The 18,110-nt window shown below is 43.9% G+C and overlaps 1 protein-coding gene across 1 annotated transcript; it reads right to left on the reverse strand.

Annotated features, from left to right (window-relative positions):
• Positions 1 to 7,286: 7,286 nt before the first annotated feature.
• LOC121583293 (eosinophil peroxidase-like) lies at positions 7,287 to 14,323 on the reverse strand. Its single transcript, XM_041899473.1, has 13 exons — positions 14,291 to 14,323; positions 13,834 to 13,993; positions 12,988 to 13,172; positions 12,715 to 12,847; positions 12,373 to 12,502; positions 12,047 to 12,253; positions 11,534 to 11,897; positions 9,595 to 9,755; positions 9,117 to 9,375; positions 8,834 to 9,004; positions 8,395 to 8,632; positions 8,004 to 8,280; positions 7,287 to 7,893 (listed from the first exon to the last, which is right to left on the reverse strand). The coding sequence occupies exons 2-13, from the start codon at positions 13,989 to 13,991 to the stop codon at positions 7,879 to 7,881; spliced, it is 2,298 nt and encodes a 765-aa protein (XP_041755407.1). The 5' UTR covers positions 13,992 to 13,993; positions 14,291 to 14,323; the 3' UTR covers positions 7,287 to 7,878.
• Positions 14,324 to 18,110: the final 3,787 nt, after the last annotated feature.

Here is an 18,110-nt window from a genome sequence, read left to right on the forward strand (position 1 = left end):
ACTTCACTATCGTCTTTTGTTTTGTATTTACGTGCTTTACTCATTAAAGTCATCATGTTCACTCAACGCGCTGCGTATTGGTCTGCTCCATTTCAAGACGGTCGTGACAGTATCAATACAGCCAGTCACTACAAAGCTACAGGCGTCCTTCCTAACTCAGTTGCCGGAGAGGAAGGAAACCGCTCAGGGATTTCACCATGAGGCCAATGGTGACTTTAAAACAGTTACAGAGTTTAATGGCTGTTAGGAGAAAACTGAGTATGGATCAACAACATTGTATATACTCCACAATACTAACCTAAATGACAGAGTGAAAAGAAGGAAGCTTGTACAGAATAAAAAATATTCCAAAACATGCAGCCTGTTTGCAATAAGGCACTAAAGTAAAACTGCAAAAAATGTGGCAAAGAAATAAACTTTATGTCCTGAATAAAAAGCGTTATGTTTGGGACAAATCCAACACAACACATCACTGAGTACGACTTTTCACATGTTCAAGCATGGTGGTGGTTACATCATGTTATGGGCTAGGACTAGGGAGTTTTTTTTGATAAAAATAAACGGAATAGAGTTAAGCAGAGGCAAAATCCTAGAGGACACTGGGAGACAAATTCACCTTTCAGCAGGACAATAACCTAAAACACAAGGCCAAATATACACTGGAGTTGCTTACCAAGACGACGTTGAATGTTCCTGTGTGGCCTAGTTACAGTTTTGACTTAAATCGGCATGAAAATCTATGGCAAGACTTGAAAATGGCTGTCTAGCAATGATCAACACACAATTTGACAGAGCTTGAAGAATTTTTTAAAGGATAATGGACAAATATTATACAATCCAGGTGTGCTAAGCTCTTACAGACGTACTCAGAAAGACTTACAGCTGTAATCGCTACCAAAGGTGATTCTAATATGTATTGACCCAGGGGTGTGAATACTTATGTAAATGAGCATTTCTGTATTTTATTTTCAATAAATTTGCAAAAATGTCTAAAAACACATTTTCACTTTTTCATTATGGGGTATTGTGTTAAGATCGGTGAGAAAAACAACAACAATTTAATCCATTTTGAATTCAGGCTGTAACACAACAAAATGTGGAATAAGTCAAGGGGTATGAATATTTTCTGAAGACACTGTAGTTTGGAGAACATTTGCCACAAACTTGCGGGAGGTTTGCCACAACAAATTAATTTTTGTATGGGTAGAAGTACTTTCCTGGAAAGTATATCAGTGTCAAATTATATTAATTGCATAAACAAAAGGAGCCTCAAAAGACACGTAAACAATCGTACATATTTTTTATTGTTTTTTCCCTGGAGCAGGCTAGTACTCTTATAAACGTGGTTTTCCATTCAGCTGTTAAAGCATTCAAATATAAAATGGTATGTATTTTCCCATTAATTGTATATGCTATAGCAGTAGAGTCCTATTTCCAGTCAAATCCAACAGGTGGCCTATCTTTCCAGAGAAAAAGGAGGGAAGGAATTTTGATTATTCATTTTGATTATGTTTTTAACATGATTTGATTAGTTGGCTGTCATTGCCAAGACTTTTATGATTCAGCATACCAATAGTTCCCCAAAAAGTGAAAATATGCGTAGGTGTTTCTTGGTTGGTTCCTCTGTTCCACCGAACAGCAGACCGGCAGAACCATCTGTACTGGCCACTGTTGTTTTTCAAGTAATTCATTGAATCGCTCCATGCAGACTCCTCTCTCTCCGGGAAAGGCTGCACAGTGTTCCCTAGCCAGTGGAACCACATATGCAAGCCATTAGCCAAGTTCCTTTGTCCACGTTGCTCGAATTCTCGCTTTCCGACTTTGGGCACAGACATCCTAGTGGACACACTACGAATTATTCAAAGACTGCAACTTCTAAAAAGTATTGGATTAGAAACTTCTGTCAGCAGTAGGAAATGAGGCAGCAGGAGCTGACATCAACTGCAGCGTAATATCTCAGGCAAACAACTTCAACTGGTAGAACAGAGCCATCCTGTTTGGATATGTGGAAGAAATATACCAGTGTTTAAGATATTTTCACCTTTCAATATCAAGACAAATATATCCCACTGTGCAAAAACTGGTTGAATCAACGTTGTTTACACATAATACAAAATTAAAAAATAAATATATGTGATGAGTGAAAAACTGATTGTAGTTTAAAAAAGTAATCAACGTAAGGGAATTTCGTGATTTCGTAAATCAAAACTAGACGTTGAAATGACGTCTGTGCCTAGTGGGATATGTTTTCCCTACCTCTAAACATCCTTGTTCAAATTGCTCTGCTTAGTGGTGATACTATTATGACGTCCTCCTCTCCATCACATACACCCCAACATTTTTTACTCCCTCAAGTATTTTATCCAGTCACCATTTCCCAATCTACATCCCCTTTGCAATATCAGTCAAATTATCTTGTGTTCATAATTTCCAACTACACCAAGCATTTGAAACTAGGCTGCCACTTCTACACTGCAGACAAATAAACATCAAGATATAAAATGTCAATGTTTTTTCTTTCATACACTGCAGGTTTCGATTACTCAACTAAACTCAAGAGTATAGAACTGCATCTTGGCAGCACACACTTACACACACCACAGGCTACGTGGCATTCTGCACGTGTAGGCTTCCAAATAGGAGTAGGCCTATACACAGCATCCAGGAGGAGGAGCCCTTCACTGAGGCTAGCAGAACCCCAGAGACCCCCACACTGTACTCCCACAAGGACACTGGAGCTGCTGGTTTCACTCCCACGCCATAATGATCAGTACTTTTCAACCTCCTAAAGTCTGGCATCTGAAATACATGGGAGGAGGCAGTCTGTGGCTCCAAGTGAATCCTGGACTTTTGAATGTTTGCACATACTAAACGCGTAATGTAATGATGTCTCATTCATTTATCTTCTTCCCAGGACAATCACCATAAACTAAATCAGTGTGCATTGTCTGGGTAAGATGGAAGCAAAGATGGAAGGAAATGGACAGGAAGTAGTAAAATCAGGAAAGACTGAGAGATGTGAGGGGGGAGAGTGATATTACAGAGAAGCCGGGTCGGAATGGTAAGAGATTGAAAAAAAAACGATTGGCCTAATTCAAAGCAAATGACACTTTTAAGGTATTTCAAGTTTCCTTTTTGTTGTCCTGTTCAGTTCTATAACTACCACTGTATTTGTCTTGGTCCTAATGCTGTCACTACAACACACTTCACCAACGCATATAAATAGCCCATTGCCACCATCTACTGGGCATATAATAAAATGCAGCCAACCAGCAAAACAGTCTGGTGGTGGCCCTTTAGTTTGTAAATTATTGGGTGTGCCACACTGGCACTTATCTTATGGAAGATGTTGCAGGTACCAAACAGAGAACTAAGAGTATCTTGGTGGACATTTTACAGAGCAGTTGCATTTTACAAGACCTACAAAACATGATTTGTGTGTCTCAAGTAGTGTAGTCTCGCCTTGTATTGTGGGTTTGTAGAATATGTTTGTGCAGATTACATTTATGTGATGAGTGCTTAGTACAGTGTTCTCCTCTGACCCTTGCCTTGCAGTCAGAGGCACATCTAAGAAACTCCATCAAAATATACATTTTGAGATGACTCACCATGACACGTTAGAGACAGAAAGTTAATCGCCATAGGTTGTCTTGCAAACACAGTGCCTTCTCACCCACTCTAAAACAAATCCTGTGAAATTGCACATACAGCACTGTACAGCTACTATTTGAACACAGCCTTGACCTTCAACAATAATTTATTTCACCAGAGAAGCCTCTATCAATCAGAAACTGTCCGGGTAGGAGGTAGCACATTTCCCTTTCTTTCAAGGCTATGTCTGGGATTGAATGAACAACTTTTTACAAAATGCAAGTCCAGAGCATAGATACATTGATTGCTATCCTTTATAAAATATATGACGGCCAAGGAGGAAAACGCTGAAATTGAAACTGAGCTGGCCAATAGTGGAGGTAAAACAATACAGGAAAATCTACAAACATTACAATACATTTGTCACAAAGTATTCCAGTGCAGTTCAAATAAAATAAAATAAAATAAAATGTTATTGGCCACATGCGCCGAATACAACAGGTGCAGACATTACAGTGAAATGCTTACTTACAGCCCTTAACCAACAGTGCATTTATAAAAATAAATAAAAAACAACAACCAAAAAAGTGTTGAGAAAAAAAGAGCAGAAGTAAAATAAAATAACAGTAGGGAGGCTATATATACAGGGGGGTACCGGTGCAGAGTCAATGTGTGGGGGCACCGGCTAGTTGAGGTAGTTGAGGTAATATGTACATGTGGGCAGAGTTAAAGTGACTATGCATAAATAATTAACAGAGTAGCAGCAGCGTAAAAGGATGGGGTGGGGGGGCAGTGCAAATAGTCCGGGTAGCCATGATTAGCTGTTCAGGAGTCTTATGGCTTGGGGGTAGAAGCTGTTGAGAAGTCTTTTGGACCTAGACTTGGCACTCCGGTACCGCTTGCCGTGCGGTAGCAGAGAGAACAGTCTATGACTAGGGTGGCTGGAGTCTTTGACAATTTTGAGGGCTTTCCTCTGACACCGCCTGGTATAGAGGTCCTGGATGGCAGGAAGCTTGGCCCCAGTGATGTACTGGGCCGTACACACTACCCTCTGTAGTGCCTTGCGGTCTGAGGCCAAGCAGTTGCCATACCAGGCGGTGATGCAACCAGTCAGGATGCTCTCGATGGTGCAGCTGTAGAATTTTTTGAGGATCTGAGGACCCATGCCAAATCTTTTCAGTCTCCTTAGGGGGAATAGGCTTTGTCGTGCACTCTTTACGACTGTCTTGGTGTGTTTGGACCATGATAGTTCGTTGGTGATGTGGACACCAAGGAACTTGAAGCTCTCAACCTGTTCCACTACAGCCCCGTCGATGAGAATGGGGGCGTGCTCAGTCCTCTTTTTTTTTCCTGTAGTCCACAATCATCTCCTTTGTCTTGGTCACGTTGAGGGAGAGGTTGTTGTCCTGGCACCACACGGCCAGGTCTCTGATCTCCTCCCTATAGGCTGTCTCATCGTTGTCTGTGATCAGCCCTACCACTGTTGTGTCGTCGGCAAACTTAATGATGGTGTTGGAGTCGTGCCTGGCCATGCAGTCATGGGTGAACAGGGAGTACAGGAGGGGACTGAGCACGCACCCCTGAGGGGACCCCGTGTTGAGGATCAGTGTGGCAGATGTGTTGTTACCTACCCTTACCACTTGGGGGCGGCCCGTCAGGAAGTCCAGGATCCAGTTGCAGAGGGAGGTGTTTAGTCCCAGGATCCTTAGCCTAGTGATGAGCTTTGAGGGCACTATGGTGTTGAATGATGAGCTGTAGTCAATGAATAGCATTCTCACGTAGGTGTTCCTCTTGTCCAGGTGGGAAAGGCCAGTGTGGAGTGCAATAGAGATTGCATCATCTGTGGATCTGTTGGGGCGGTATGCAAATTAGAGTGGGTCTAGGGTTTCTGGGATAATGCTGTTGATGTGAGCCATGACCAGCCTTTCAAAGCACTTCATGGCTACAGACGTCAGTGCTACGGGTCGGTAGTCATTTAGGCAGGTTATCTTAGAGTCCTTGGGCACGGGGACTATGGTGGTCTGCTTGAAACATGTTGGTATTACAGACTCAGTCAGGGACATGTTGAAAATGTCAGTGAAGACACTTGCCAGTTGGTCAGCACATGCTCGGAGTACATGTCCTGGTAATCCGTCTGGCCCTGCGGCCTTGTGAATGTTGACCTGCTTAAAAGTCTTACTCACATCGGCTACGGAGAGCGTGATCACATAGTCATCCGGAACAGCTGGTGCTCTCATGCATGCTTCAGTGTTGCTTGCCTCGAAGCGAGCATAGAAGTGGTTTAGCTCGTCTGGAAGTCTTGTGTCACTGGGCAGCTCGCGGCTGTGCTTCCCTTTGTAGTCTGTAATAGTTTTCAAGCCCTGCCACATCCGACGAGCGTCAGAGCCAGTGTAGTACGATTCAATCTTAGTCTTGTATTGACTCTTTGCCTGTTTGATGGTTCGTCGGAGGGCATAGCGGGATTTCTTATAAGCGTCCGGGTTAGAGTCCCGCTCCTTGAAAGCGGCAGCTCTACCCTTTAGCTCAGTGCGGATGTTTCCTGTAATCCATGGCTTCTGATTGGGGTATGTACGTACGGTCACTGTGGGGACGACATCATCGATGCACTTATTGATGAAGCCAGTGACTGATGTGGTGTACTCCTCAATGCTATCTGAAGAATCCCGGAACATGTTCCAGTCTGTGCTAGCAAAACAGTCCTGTAGCTTAGCATCTGTGTCATCTGACCACTTTTTTATTAACCGAGTAACTGGTGCTTCCTGCTTCCTGCTTTAGTTTTTGCAGTTAGATTATTATGCGTGTTTTCTTCAGTAGTTGGGTGTACCTTGTTTTTATAGAAAGGCACGTGACGTCATTGAGGAGGTCTGCCCGACAGATGGGTGTAAACAAGCATAGACTTAATTTGGCTGCAGCCTGTGCCACTACTTCTTCGTATTATACTGTAACTTCTGCAAGATTCGTAAATGGTGCTTTCAATGTCTGGTCAGAACACCTGTTTCACATCAGAATCCGGAATTCTCTGCCTGGAGAACCGAAACGCCCTCAACATCCACAGTGTCTGGAGAAGCTTTACAGACCCTGGTGAAAGTTTGTCGTTTGTGTAGTCCAGGGATAGGATGAAGGTTGATGTGCGGTGAGTCTCCATCCCTAGCAGGGTCTCCAGACAGTTTGAGGAATTCATTGACCAAGTACTCATTTGCGAAATCCCTGCAGAACTCCCAGTTTGCAGACTGGCTCCCCCCAACCAGACAGCAGATTACTGGACGGGCAACGAGCACAGCAACAGCCACAAACAGAACACTCCCATGACACGCACAGAACTTTCCTATTCCATACTTCCCTAAACTGATCAATGCACACACCATATAGCCCACCTACTTAAGAACTCTAAAGATGTATATTCTAAAGCTGCCACCCCAAAGCTTGTCTTTGTAGTATTGTTGTTTTGTATATATTGCATATTTTACATTGTATTATATCGAAAGTGTTTTGCTAGTTTAGGATTTTACTATTTGATCATTATTTATGATTGATGTTATGATTGTAAATTGGTGTACAGTTCCGTTTATGACTTTGAGAAACCAGTAGAACTTACTACATGTACTGAACAAAAATGATCTGCACATGCGTTTGTTGCACGTGACAGGCAACTTCCAACTTCTTCTTCTATGGTATAATGGCGGTCCGCAAACAAATGAGGTTCATTTTTATTTTCATTTTCTGATGCAGTACATATTCATACAATTAGACATATTCAACATATTTCAATCAAATGAAATATTTGTTAAATAAATCATAAAAAGCAGTAAAGGAAATAGGAGTGCAGTACACATTTAAATCATTACACAATTCAGGAAGTGCTTCAATTAACAAAGTCTGATGATAACTGATTTGAACATAGGCTACGAATATAACCTAATACTGTTACATTTGTTGATAAATAAAATTATACAAAATGTGCTACTAGAACTACTAACTGATTTACAGTAGTCCTACATGTTCAGTGCCAATGTATATTTTCAAGTTAAGGTGGTGTGTATAGAGGAATTCAGCAGTAGTTTCCTTTTCTGTTTAGTAACTTTATAATTTGTAAACATTTTGATTTGCATTCCTTTACACAAATCAATGGATTACAATTCATATGGTAGGCTACTCCTTGAATATTTGTCATGGAATGAATCAACACAAAAAGTGACAGTAACAAAGGAAGTTGTTGGCCAGCTGGACAGAGAAGGCGGAGAGCTGCTGGATGGCGTTGCTGCTGGGTCCCTGGGGTCCGGGGGGTCCTCACTTCAGGGGGATCTAGAAAGGAATACAGAAAAATAGGGTGATTTTTGGAGATAGGGGTGGATGGGTTGTGGATGGATTAAATGTCACCTCAGTGCAGAAGTATTGAGTTATTAACCAATTACCTCATTGTCCTGGTCCGACTGCTCCGGCTCCTGCTCCTGCTCCTGGTTCTGGTCCTGCTGTTTGGCCTTAGTCGGATTCACCCTCCAGGCATTGAGGTTTAATTGTGGGATACGGTTGCAGTTGACGATACCGTTGGTCTGACGATTGTAGATCTTGAAGGGGTTACGGGTGACTTGTAGAATGCCAGTGTTGTCACAGATGATCCGAGCCAGAGAGGCACATCTCAGGGCAGCCCTCTGTGCCGAGGTAAAGATGCCTGGGTTTTCATACCACAGCCTGGGGATCAACAAGCATGATGAGGACATGAAACACACATGCATACTCTGACAGACAAACACACACTCGAACAACCACTCCCTCTCACTCACACACACACAGACACACACACACCTGTCTCCCTGGCGGATCCTCTGGAACTGGGTGGCTATGAGGCAGGCGAAGAGAGGCCCGACGCGGCCTCCTCGTACAAAGGGTTCAGCCACGCCCCCCATCCACACATCAATGTTAGCTGGGGTGCCGTAGAGATTCATCAGTCTGCGGGCCAGGTTTGTGTTGTTCAGAACCACAGCCAGCTGAACCTGGTTCCTAGGAGTTGAGAGTCCACAGTATTTTCGCCAAGCATTGTAGCCTAGGTTGGGGGACAGAAAGAGAAGAATGAGTGCATGGAACAGATTGATAGAGCTATTTTGAGGAAGACAGAGAGATGAAGGACATTTTAGAGTTGGTGTTAACATGTGTAAAGGATAAGCTGGGATATGAGTATAATGGTATAGATGTGTTTATCTGTGGTATCAGTATAGTATATAGAGGGGATAAGGCAGGTGTGTACCAGGCAGGCCATGGTCACGTCCACGCTGCATGTTGAGGGAGCCCAGGTCCAGCGCCAGATGTTGTACGAACTGGAAGAGTCTCTCCCTCAGAGCGTTCACCATCATGTGATCCTGGGTGTTCAGCTTAGCAGGCCGACCCACCAGACCTCGGATCAGAGGGTCGATACCACCTGAAGGAGGACAGAGAGAGAATTGAATATTTAAATGTTTAACCTTTTCCACCATCAAAGTTAATTAGTTAACAACTGGCAAGGGGTCTACAAAGTATCTCCCACCACTCACCCTCAAACACCAGCCTCCAGGGGGTGAAGAAAGCCTTGAACAGAGGCACACTGGGGAAGTTGGCATTTTCCCTGTAGTTGCTGTCCAGGCGGGACAACATGGGCTGGATGGCCAGGTGGGCAAAGCGGTACGCTGCTGTAGCAAACACGTTGGCAATGCTGGGATCAATCTTCTCATCATAACCAGGGTAACGGCCGAGCTGGCGGGCCATGATGTCTGGGCCCACGATGTGCGGCAGGTAGTCCCGGAACACAAACACCTAGGAGGGATTGAGAGGAATAGAGTGAGAGAGACACAATTTTAGGTGTCTATGTGATAGGGAAGCTTTGTCAGAGTGAGAATATTCTAGAATATTTCCATGTGTAAGAATGAGAAGCAAAGGGAAAGAGAGTGTGTGTTAGAGAGTATGCACTGGACAAGTAGCGGAGAGAAGGAACTGACACCATGAGTATTAGTGATATGTGTCTATTTGTGGTACCTGGGTGTAGGCGCCCATGATCTTACGGGCCTCCTGATAGAGTGTCTCAGCATCCCATTGTGGGTTGAGACGACGCAGGGCACGGGCCAGACGGTTGTGCTCACGCATGAACATTGTGTGAATAGATGTCAAGGCTATGTTCTCATCCACACGGAGATCACCTGGCAGACAGAGACTTACTTGTTTGTCTGTGTCTGGGCAACTACAGTGGGGAAAAAAAGTATTTAGTCAGCCACCAATTGTGCAAGTTCTCCCACTTAAAAAGATGAGAGAGGCCTGTAATTTTCATCATAGGTACACGTCAACTATGACAGACAAATTGAGAAAAAAAAATCCAGAAAATCACATTGTAGGATTTTTAATGAATTTATTTGCAAATTATGGTGGAAAATAAGTATTTGGTCACCTACAAACAAGCAAGATTTCTGGCTCTCACAGACCTGTAACTTCTTCTTTAAGAGGCTATTCTGTCCTCCACTCGTTACCTGTATTAATGGCACCTGTTTGAACTTGTTATCAGTATAAAAGACAACTGTCCACAACCTCAAACAGTCACACTCCAAACTCCACTATGGCCAAGACCAAAGAGCTGTCAAAGGACACCAGAAACTAAATTGTAGACCTGCACCAGGCTGGGAAGACTGAATCTGCAATAGGTAAGCAGCTTGGTTTGAAGAAATCAACTGTGGGAGCAATTATTAGGAAATGGAAGACATACAAGACCACTGATAATCTCCCTCGATCTGGGGCTCCCACAGTGGGGTCAGTGGGGTCAAAATGATCACAAGAACGGTGAGCAAAAATCCCAGAACCACAAGCGGGGACCTAGTGAATGACCTGCAGAGAGCTGGGACCAAAGTAACAAAGCCTACCATCAGTAACACACTACGCCGCCAGGGACTCAAATCCTGCAGTGCCAGACGTGTCCCCCTGCTTAAGCCAGTACATGTCCAGGCCCGTCTGAAGATTGCTAGAGTGCATTTGGATGATCCAGAAGAGGATTGGGAGAATGTCATATGGTCAGATGAAACCAAAATAGAACTTTTTGGTAAAAACTCAACTTGTCGTGTTTGGAGGACAAAGAGTTGCATCCAAAGAACACCATACCTACTGTGAAGCATGGGGGTGGAAACATCATGCTTTGGGGCTGTTTTTCTGCAAAGGGACCAGGACGACTGATCCGTGTAAAGGAAAGAATGAATGGGGCCATGTATCGTGAGATTTTGAGTGAAAACCTCCTTCCATCAGCAAGGGCATTGAAGATGAAACGTGGCTGGGTCTTTCAGCATGACAATGATCCCAAACACACCGCCCGGGCAACGAAGGAGTGGCTTCGTAAGAAGCATTTCAAGGTCCTGGAGTGGCCTAGCCAGTCTCCAGATCTCAACCCCATAGAAAATCTTTGGAGGGAGTTGAAAGTCCGTGTTGCCCAGCGACAGCCCCAAAACATCACTGCTCTAGAGTAGATCTGCATGGAGGAATGGGCCAAAATACCAGCAACAGTGTGTGAAAACCTTGTGAAGACTTACAGAAAACGTTTGACCTGTGTCATTGCCAACAAAGGGTATATAACAAAGTATTGAGTAACTTTTGTTATTGACCAAATACTTATTTTCCACCATAATTTGCAAATAAATTCATAAAAAATCCTACAATGTGATTTTCTGGAAAAAAATTTCTAATTTTGTCTGTCATAGTTGACGTGTACCTATGATGAAAATTACAGGCCTCTCTCATCTTTTTAAGTGGGAGAACTTGCACAATTGGTGGCTGACTAAATACTTTTTTCCCCACTCTATTGTACATGAATTGCTTTAATTAAAAGGAAGTGAAGTTACTGGAAGAAAATGTTGAGCAGAGGCCTCATTCTGTTCTTTAGACTTTCACTTAAATATACATTGGTCTATACTCCTCAGACAAACAGAGTTAAAAAGCTAACCTGCAAGGAAGCAGGGCACCTCCTTCGCATTTGTGCTGTTGGTGACTCTCTGGCGGGTGGCACACATGTTTCCCGTCACTTTTGTGAAGGGTAGCAGTTCGCGCCCTTTGTCCTTGTACTCTTTGTTGACACGCAGCAGGCCCCCATCGTTGGTGAGGTCACGGAGGTCACGCGCCAACCCCTCCTCAGAGCCGTACACCTGCCCCAAGTCCAGGAAGGCCGTGAGAGCATTGATCTGCTCCCTCTTCTTGGCCACACCACCGAAATTGAAAGCAGACTCTCCTGTGCCGCACACGGGCGCTGATCGGAAGACCGGGATGCAGCTGTCTGGGCCAGTGGGCAAGCGTGGGTCTCTGGGAGGAATCTGGTCATGGAGGAAACAACAGAAATTGAAGACCTAATAATCCATGGACCATGGATAGAAAAGGGCAAGATATACAGAGATGACTATATAGGCATAGTGCCTGCTCTAAGTGTAAGTCTGTGGTATGTGATGTGAGAACTGTGACTGACCTGGATGGGGAAACAGGGTTCGGAACGTTCACAGCTCTCGTCACAGTCCAGGCCGTTGCTGAAGGAGCGGATGCTGGGGGAGAAGGGCGTGAACGTCAGGTCATGGTCGTTCCACTGGCCAAAGAGGGTGACCATGTGTGTGAACTCGCGATCGCACTCAACACCTGCATCATTGGTTGCCAGGATACGGTTAGAGACCTCCCTTACCTGCACACAGGGAGGGAAGGAGGGAAAGAGGGAGAAGGATAAATACAATTATGTTACTTTATATAAAACTTGTGGTGACATAGTAGCAGTTATTCCAAATATATTTTTTCTCGTCATACCAGAGGGAGCATAAAGTTGTTGAAGCGCGTCTTTCGGTCCCAGCCAATGGGTTGAGAGACCCCATTGTCATACTGAGCAGGCAGCCAACGAGTGAAGGGTGTATTTGAGGCTCCAAGACGAGGGTAATTCCTGATAAGCATGAAGAAAATACACACCAGAATTTAGAAACTTCACTTGAGGAACTCAAGGGACATGACCTTATCTCCTGCAGCCTATGCACTCAGCCAGTCCTCAGACATAGGTACACGAACATGAACATCCCCTTACATTCCACCCTACACAACTTCTGTGTGCAAGGCTTTCAAATTGTTGTGTAAACCCGCCAGCCCTGGTGCTCTTACAGGTTGTTGCAGACGCTGGTGGCTGTGCGGTACTTGTTAACGTTGGGTGTGGTGTGGCAGGAGGGTTTGCTGACACGAGCTGCACAGCCAGTTACCCGGACAATGGTGTCTAGCTCCTCTGGTGTGAGCAGGTCTGAGAAACAAGAGCGAGGGATAAGAAAGAGTTGTATGTGTACTTACTACCACTGTGTGTCTATATCTGAGTGAATATGTATTCTGAATTTCTCACAGAGTGAATGTGTGTGTATGTATGTATGACGGTGTGTAACTGACCTGTTGCGTTGAGCGAGCGTTTGTGCAACCTGTGCGTGCTGTGGACTTTCTCATGGATCAGTCTCAGGGTGTTCTCCAGGTAGTCTGCAGACCGTACAGCAGAGCGTGTGTCCCTGGCAGGCTGCTTCAGGAGACGCAGTACATCTGAGGGCCTGGTGGACTGCCCACGCACTCTCTCCAGACTCCTGAGTTATGGACAAGAAGCTGACAGAGTTATGAACAGAAACATGGCCCTGCAGTTGAAAAAAAACTCAGTATAGAGGCAGATTTAGTATTAAGGCCATACAAATGTAATTAAATGTTTAACGGATGCCCCTCTTCCTTTCCTAAAAAATAAAATACAAATACAAATCTGAAAAATTGAAAAATGTACTGAAAAATTGCATGGTTATGGCAAGAATTATATCGAGATACACAACTTCCTCTCTGATTGTGGCTGAACTATACCTCTTTAAGGCTGCCTCAAGAGGCTAATATTTCTTGATTAGGTTGCTCAGTGTTGAACTAAGGTTACTATAGAACTTAACATGAGGGTCTACAAAAAAATTCTCTAGCCTCACTTTAAAAATTAAAACAAATATGTTAATTATTTCATAAAATGGGTATGGCCTAATCATTAGAAATGATTAGAAATTGAAATGATAAAATATAAATTATGAAACTATTATTATTTTCTAAAGGAAATACAAAAAGTAAAATAAAGGGAAATAAGGAGGAATAAGAAAGACTACCGTAATAAATAAATAAAAGTAAATCCATCTCTTAGACTGAGTGAGAAAATGTTGCTAATTGCACACAGTGACACTAGTGCTGCTATCTACAAAGACAACTGTCAGATTCACCCACTTTTCTCTGGAGTACTTGTAAGCTTCATCTACGAGTCTCTTTGCCTCCTCCACTGAACTTTGAATGAAAGGGCCACCCAAACTTTCCTCTGTAGACAGGGCTGGCTGGCTGAACATCATGCACAACCCTAATGCCAGGAGGGAGGGAAACGGCTTCATCTCTGAAAAGCAAAAAGGGGTTCATCAGATCTTCTTTTGAAAAACCATGCTGCTCTCTGAAATCTAATGTGCTAATCCTTATGCCCTTAGCTCTTTTTCAGATAGTGTGAGAGATAACTGTTCTCTTCTCAACTGCAGAGACATCTCTAAAGAATTCACAAAATACTACTTTTCACAATATTAATAACACATTCATAGTACATGGATCAGAATTACCATGGATAACAGAGAAAAAATGTAACCTGATTAATAGACAAGAGTGAAACATACTGCATAAAATGTGTATACAATAGTCTTACCTTTGTTTTAACAACCCTTGTTGCGAAGTCAACTCTTGTCTGAAGATGTATGGTGCTCTCTCTAACTGTTCTATTTATAGTAAATGTTGCAAAGCCTCGCCTCCTGTCATCTATCATTTCACAGGTGGGGTGTCTGATTGAATTTTGTACAGTGCCTTCAGAAAGTATTTATACCCCTTGATTTATTCCACCGTTTGTTGTGTTACAGCCTGAATTCAAAATTGATTAAATATTTTTTTATCTCTCACCCATCTACACACAATACCCATAATGACAAAGTGAAAACATGTTTTTAGAAATGTTTTCAAATGTATTGAAAATGAAATACAGAAACATCTCATTTACATAAGTATTCACACCCCTGAGTCAATACTTTGTACAAGCACCTTTGGCGGCAATTACAGCTGTGAGTCTTTTTGGGTACGTTTCTAAAAGCTTTGCACACCTGGATTGTATGATATTTGCCCATTATTCTTAAAAACATTCTTCAAGCTCTGTCAAGTTGATTGTTGATCATTGCTAGACAGCCATTTCAAGTCTTGCATTGATTTTCATGCCGATTTAAGTCAAAACTGTAACTAGGCCTCTCAGGAACATTCAATGTCATCTTGGTAAGCAAGATGACATTGAATCAGTGTAGATTTGGCCATGTGTTTTAGGTTATTGTCCTGCTGAAAGGTGAATTTGTCTCCCAGTGTTTGATTGAAAGCAGACTGAACCAGGTTTTCCTCTAGGATTTTGCATATGCTTAACTCTGTTCTGTTTCTTTTTATCCTAAAAAACTCACTAGTCCTAGCTGGTGACAAGCATACCCATTCCATGCATGGAAATATGAAGAGTGGTACTCAGTGATGTGTTGTGTTGGATTTGCCCTAAACATAACGCTTTGTATTCAGGACATAAAGTTTATTTCTATGCCACATTTTTTGCAGTTTTACTTTAGTACCTACAGTGGGGAGAACACGTATTTGATACACTGCCAATTTTGCAGGTTTTCCTACTTACAAAGCATGTAGAGGTCTGTAATTGTTTTATCATAGGTACACTTCAACTGTGAGAGACGGAATCTAAAACAAAAATCCAGAAAATCACATTGAATGATTTTTAAGTAATTAATTTGCATTTTATTGCATGACATAACTATTTGATCACCTACCAACCAGTAAGAATTCCGGCTCTCACAGACCTGTTAGTTTTTCTTTAAGAAGCCCCCCTGTTCTCCATTCATTACCTGTATTAACTGCACCTGTTTGAACTCGTTACCTGTATAAAAGACACCTGTCCACACACTCAATCAAACAGACTCCAACCTCTCCACAATGGCCAAGACCAGAGGGCTGTGTAAGGACATCAGGGATAAAATTGTAGACCTGCACAAGGCTGGGATGGGCTACAGGACAATAGGCAAGCAGCTTGGTGAGAAGGCAACAACTGTTGGTGCAATGATTAGAAAATGGAAGAAGTTCAAGATGACGGTCAATCACCCTCGGTCTGGGGCTCCATGCAAGATCTCACCTCGTGGGGCATCAATGATCATGAGGAAGGTGAGGGATCAGTCCAGAACTACACGGCAGGACCTGGTCAATGACCTGAAGAGAGCTGGGACCACAGTCTCAAAGAAAACCATTAATAACACACTACGCCGTCATGGATTAAAATCCTGCAGCGCACGCAAGGTCCCCCTGCTCAAGCCAGCGCATGTCCAGGCCCGTCTGAAGTTTGCCAATGACCATCTGGATGATCCAGAGGAGGAATGGGAGAAGGTAATGTGGTCTGATGAGACAAGAATATAGCTTTTTGGTCTAAACTCCACTCGCCGTGTTTGGAGGAAGAAGAAGGATGAGTACAACCCCAAGAACACCATCCCAACCGTGAAGCATGGAGGTGGAAACATCATTCTTTGGGGATGCTTTTCTGCAAATGGGACAGGACGACTGCACCGTATTGAGGGGAGGATGGATGGGGCCATATATCGCGAGATCTTGGCCAACAACCTCCTTCCCTCAGTAAGAGCATTGAAGATGGGTCGTGGCTGGGTCTTCCAGCATGACAATCAATCAATCAATCAATTTTATTTTATATAGCCCTTCTTACATCAGCTAATATCTCGAAGTGCTGTACAGAAACCCAGCCTAAAACCCCAAACAGCTAGTAATGCAGGTGTAGAAGCACGGTGGCTAGGAAAAACTCCCTAGAAAGGCGAAAACCTAGGAAGAAACCTAGAGAGGAACCAGGCTATGAGGGGTGGCCAGTCCTCTTCTGGCTGTGCCGGGTGAAGATTATAACAGAACCATGCCAAGATGTTCAAAAATGTTCATAAGTGACAAGCATGGTCAAATAATAATCAGGAATAAATCTCAGTTGGCTTTTCATAGCCGATCATTAAGAGTTGAAAACAGCAGGTCTGGGACAGGTAGGGGTTCCATAACCGCAGGCAGAACAGTTGAAACTGGAATAGCAGCAAGGCCAGGCGGACTGGGGACAGCAAGGAGTCACCACGGCCGGTAGTCCCGACGTATGGTCCTAGGTGCTCAGGTCTCTCAGTTGGCTTTTCATAGCCGATCATTAAGAGTTGAAAACAGCAGGTCTGGGACAGGTAGGGGTTTCGTAACCGCAGGCAGAACAGTTGAAACTGGAATAGCAGCAAGGCCAGGCGGACTGGGGACAGCAAGGTGTCATCATGCCCGGTAGTCCTGACGTATGGTCCTAGGGCTCAGGTTCTCAGAGAGAAAGAGAGAACGAGAGAATTAGAGAGAGCATACTTAAATTCACACAGGACACTGGATAAGACAGGAGAAGTACTCCAGGTATAACCAACTAACCCCAGCCCCCCGACACATAAACTACTGCAGCATAAATACTGGAGGCTGAGACAGGAGCGGTCCGGAGACACTGTGGCCCCATCCGAAGAAACCCCGGACAGGGCCAAACAGGAAGGATATAACCCCACCCACCCTGCCAAAGCACAGCCCCCGCACCACTAGAGGGAAATCCTCAACCACCAACTTACAATCCTGAGACAAGGCCGAGTATAGCCCACAGAGGTCTCCACCACAGCACAAACCAAGGGGGGCGCCAACCCAGACAGGAAGATCACGTCAGTAACTCAACCCACTCAAGTGACGCACCCCTCCCAGGGACGGCATGAAAGAGCACCAGCAAGCCAGTGACTCAGCCCCTGCAACAGGGTTAGAGGCAGAGAACCCCAGTGGAGAGGGGAACCGGCCCGGCAGAGACAGCAAGGGCTGTTCGTTGCTCCAGAGCCTTTCCGTTCACCTTCACACTCCTGGGCCAGACTACACTCAATCATATGACCTACTGAAGAGATAAGTCTTCAGTAAAGACTTAAAGGTTGAGACCGAGTCTGCGTCTCTCACATGGGTAGGCAGACTGTTCCATAAAAATGGAGATCTATAGGAGAAAGCCCTGCCTCCCGCTGTTTGCTTAGAAATTCTAGGGACAATTAGGAGGCCTGCGTCTTGTGACCGTAGCGTACGTATTGGTATGTACGGCAGGACCAACTCGGAAAGATAGGTAGGAGCAAGCCCATGTAACGCTTTATAGGTTAACAGTAAAACCTTGAAATCAGCCCTTGCCTTAACAGGAAGCCAGTGTAGGGAAGCTAGCACTGGAGTAATATGATCAAATTTCTTGGTTCTAGTCAGGATTCTAGCAGCCGTATTTAGCACTAACTGAAGTTTATTTAGTGCTTTATCCGGGTAGCCGGAAAATAGAGCATTGCAGTAGTCTAACCTAGAAGTAACAAATGCATGGATTAATTTTTCTGCATCATTTTTGGACAGAAAATTTCTGATTTTTG

This window comes from Coregonus clupeaformis, chromosome 15 (assembly GCF_020615455.1).
Source record: "Coregonus clupeaformis isolate EN_2021a chromosome 15, ASM2061545v1, whole genome shotgun sequence".
Lineage (NCBI taxonomy): Eukaryota > Metazoa > Chordata > Actinopteri > Salmoniformes > Salmonidae > Coregonus > Coregonus clupeaformis.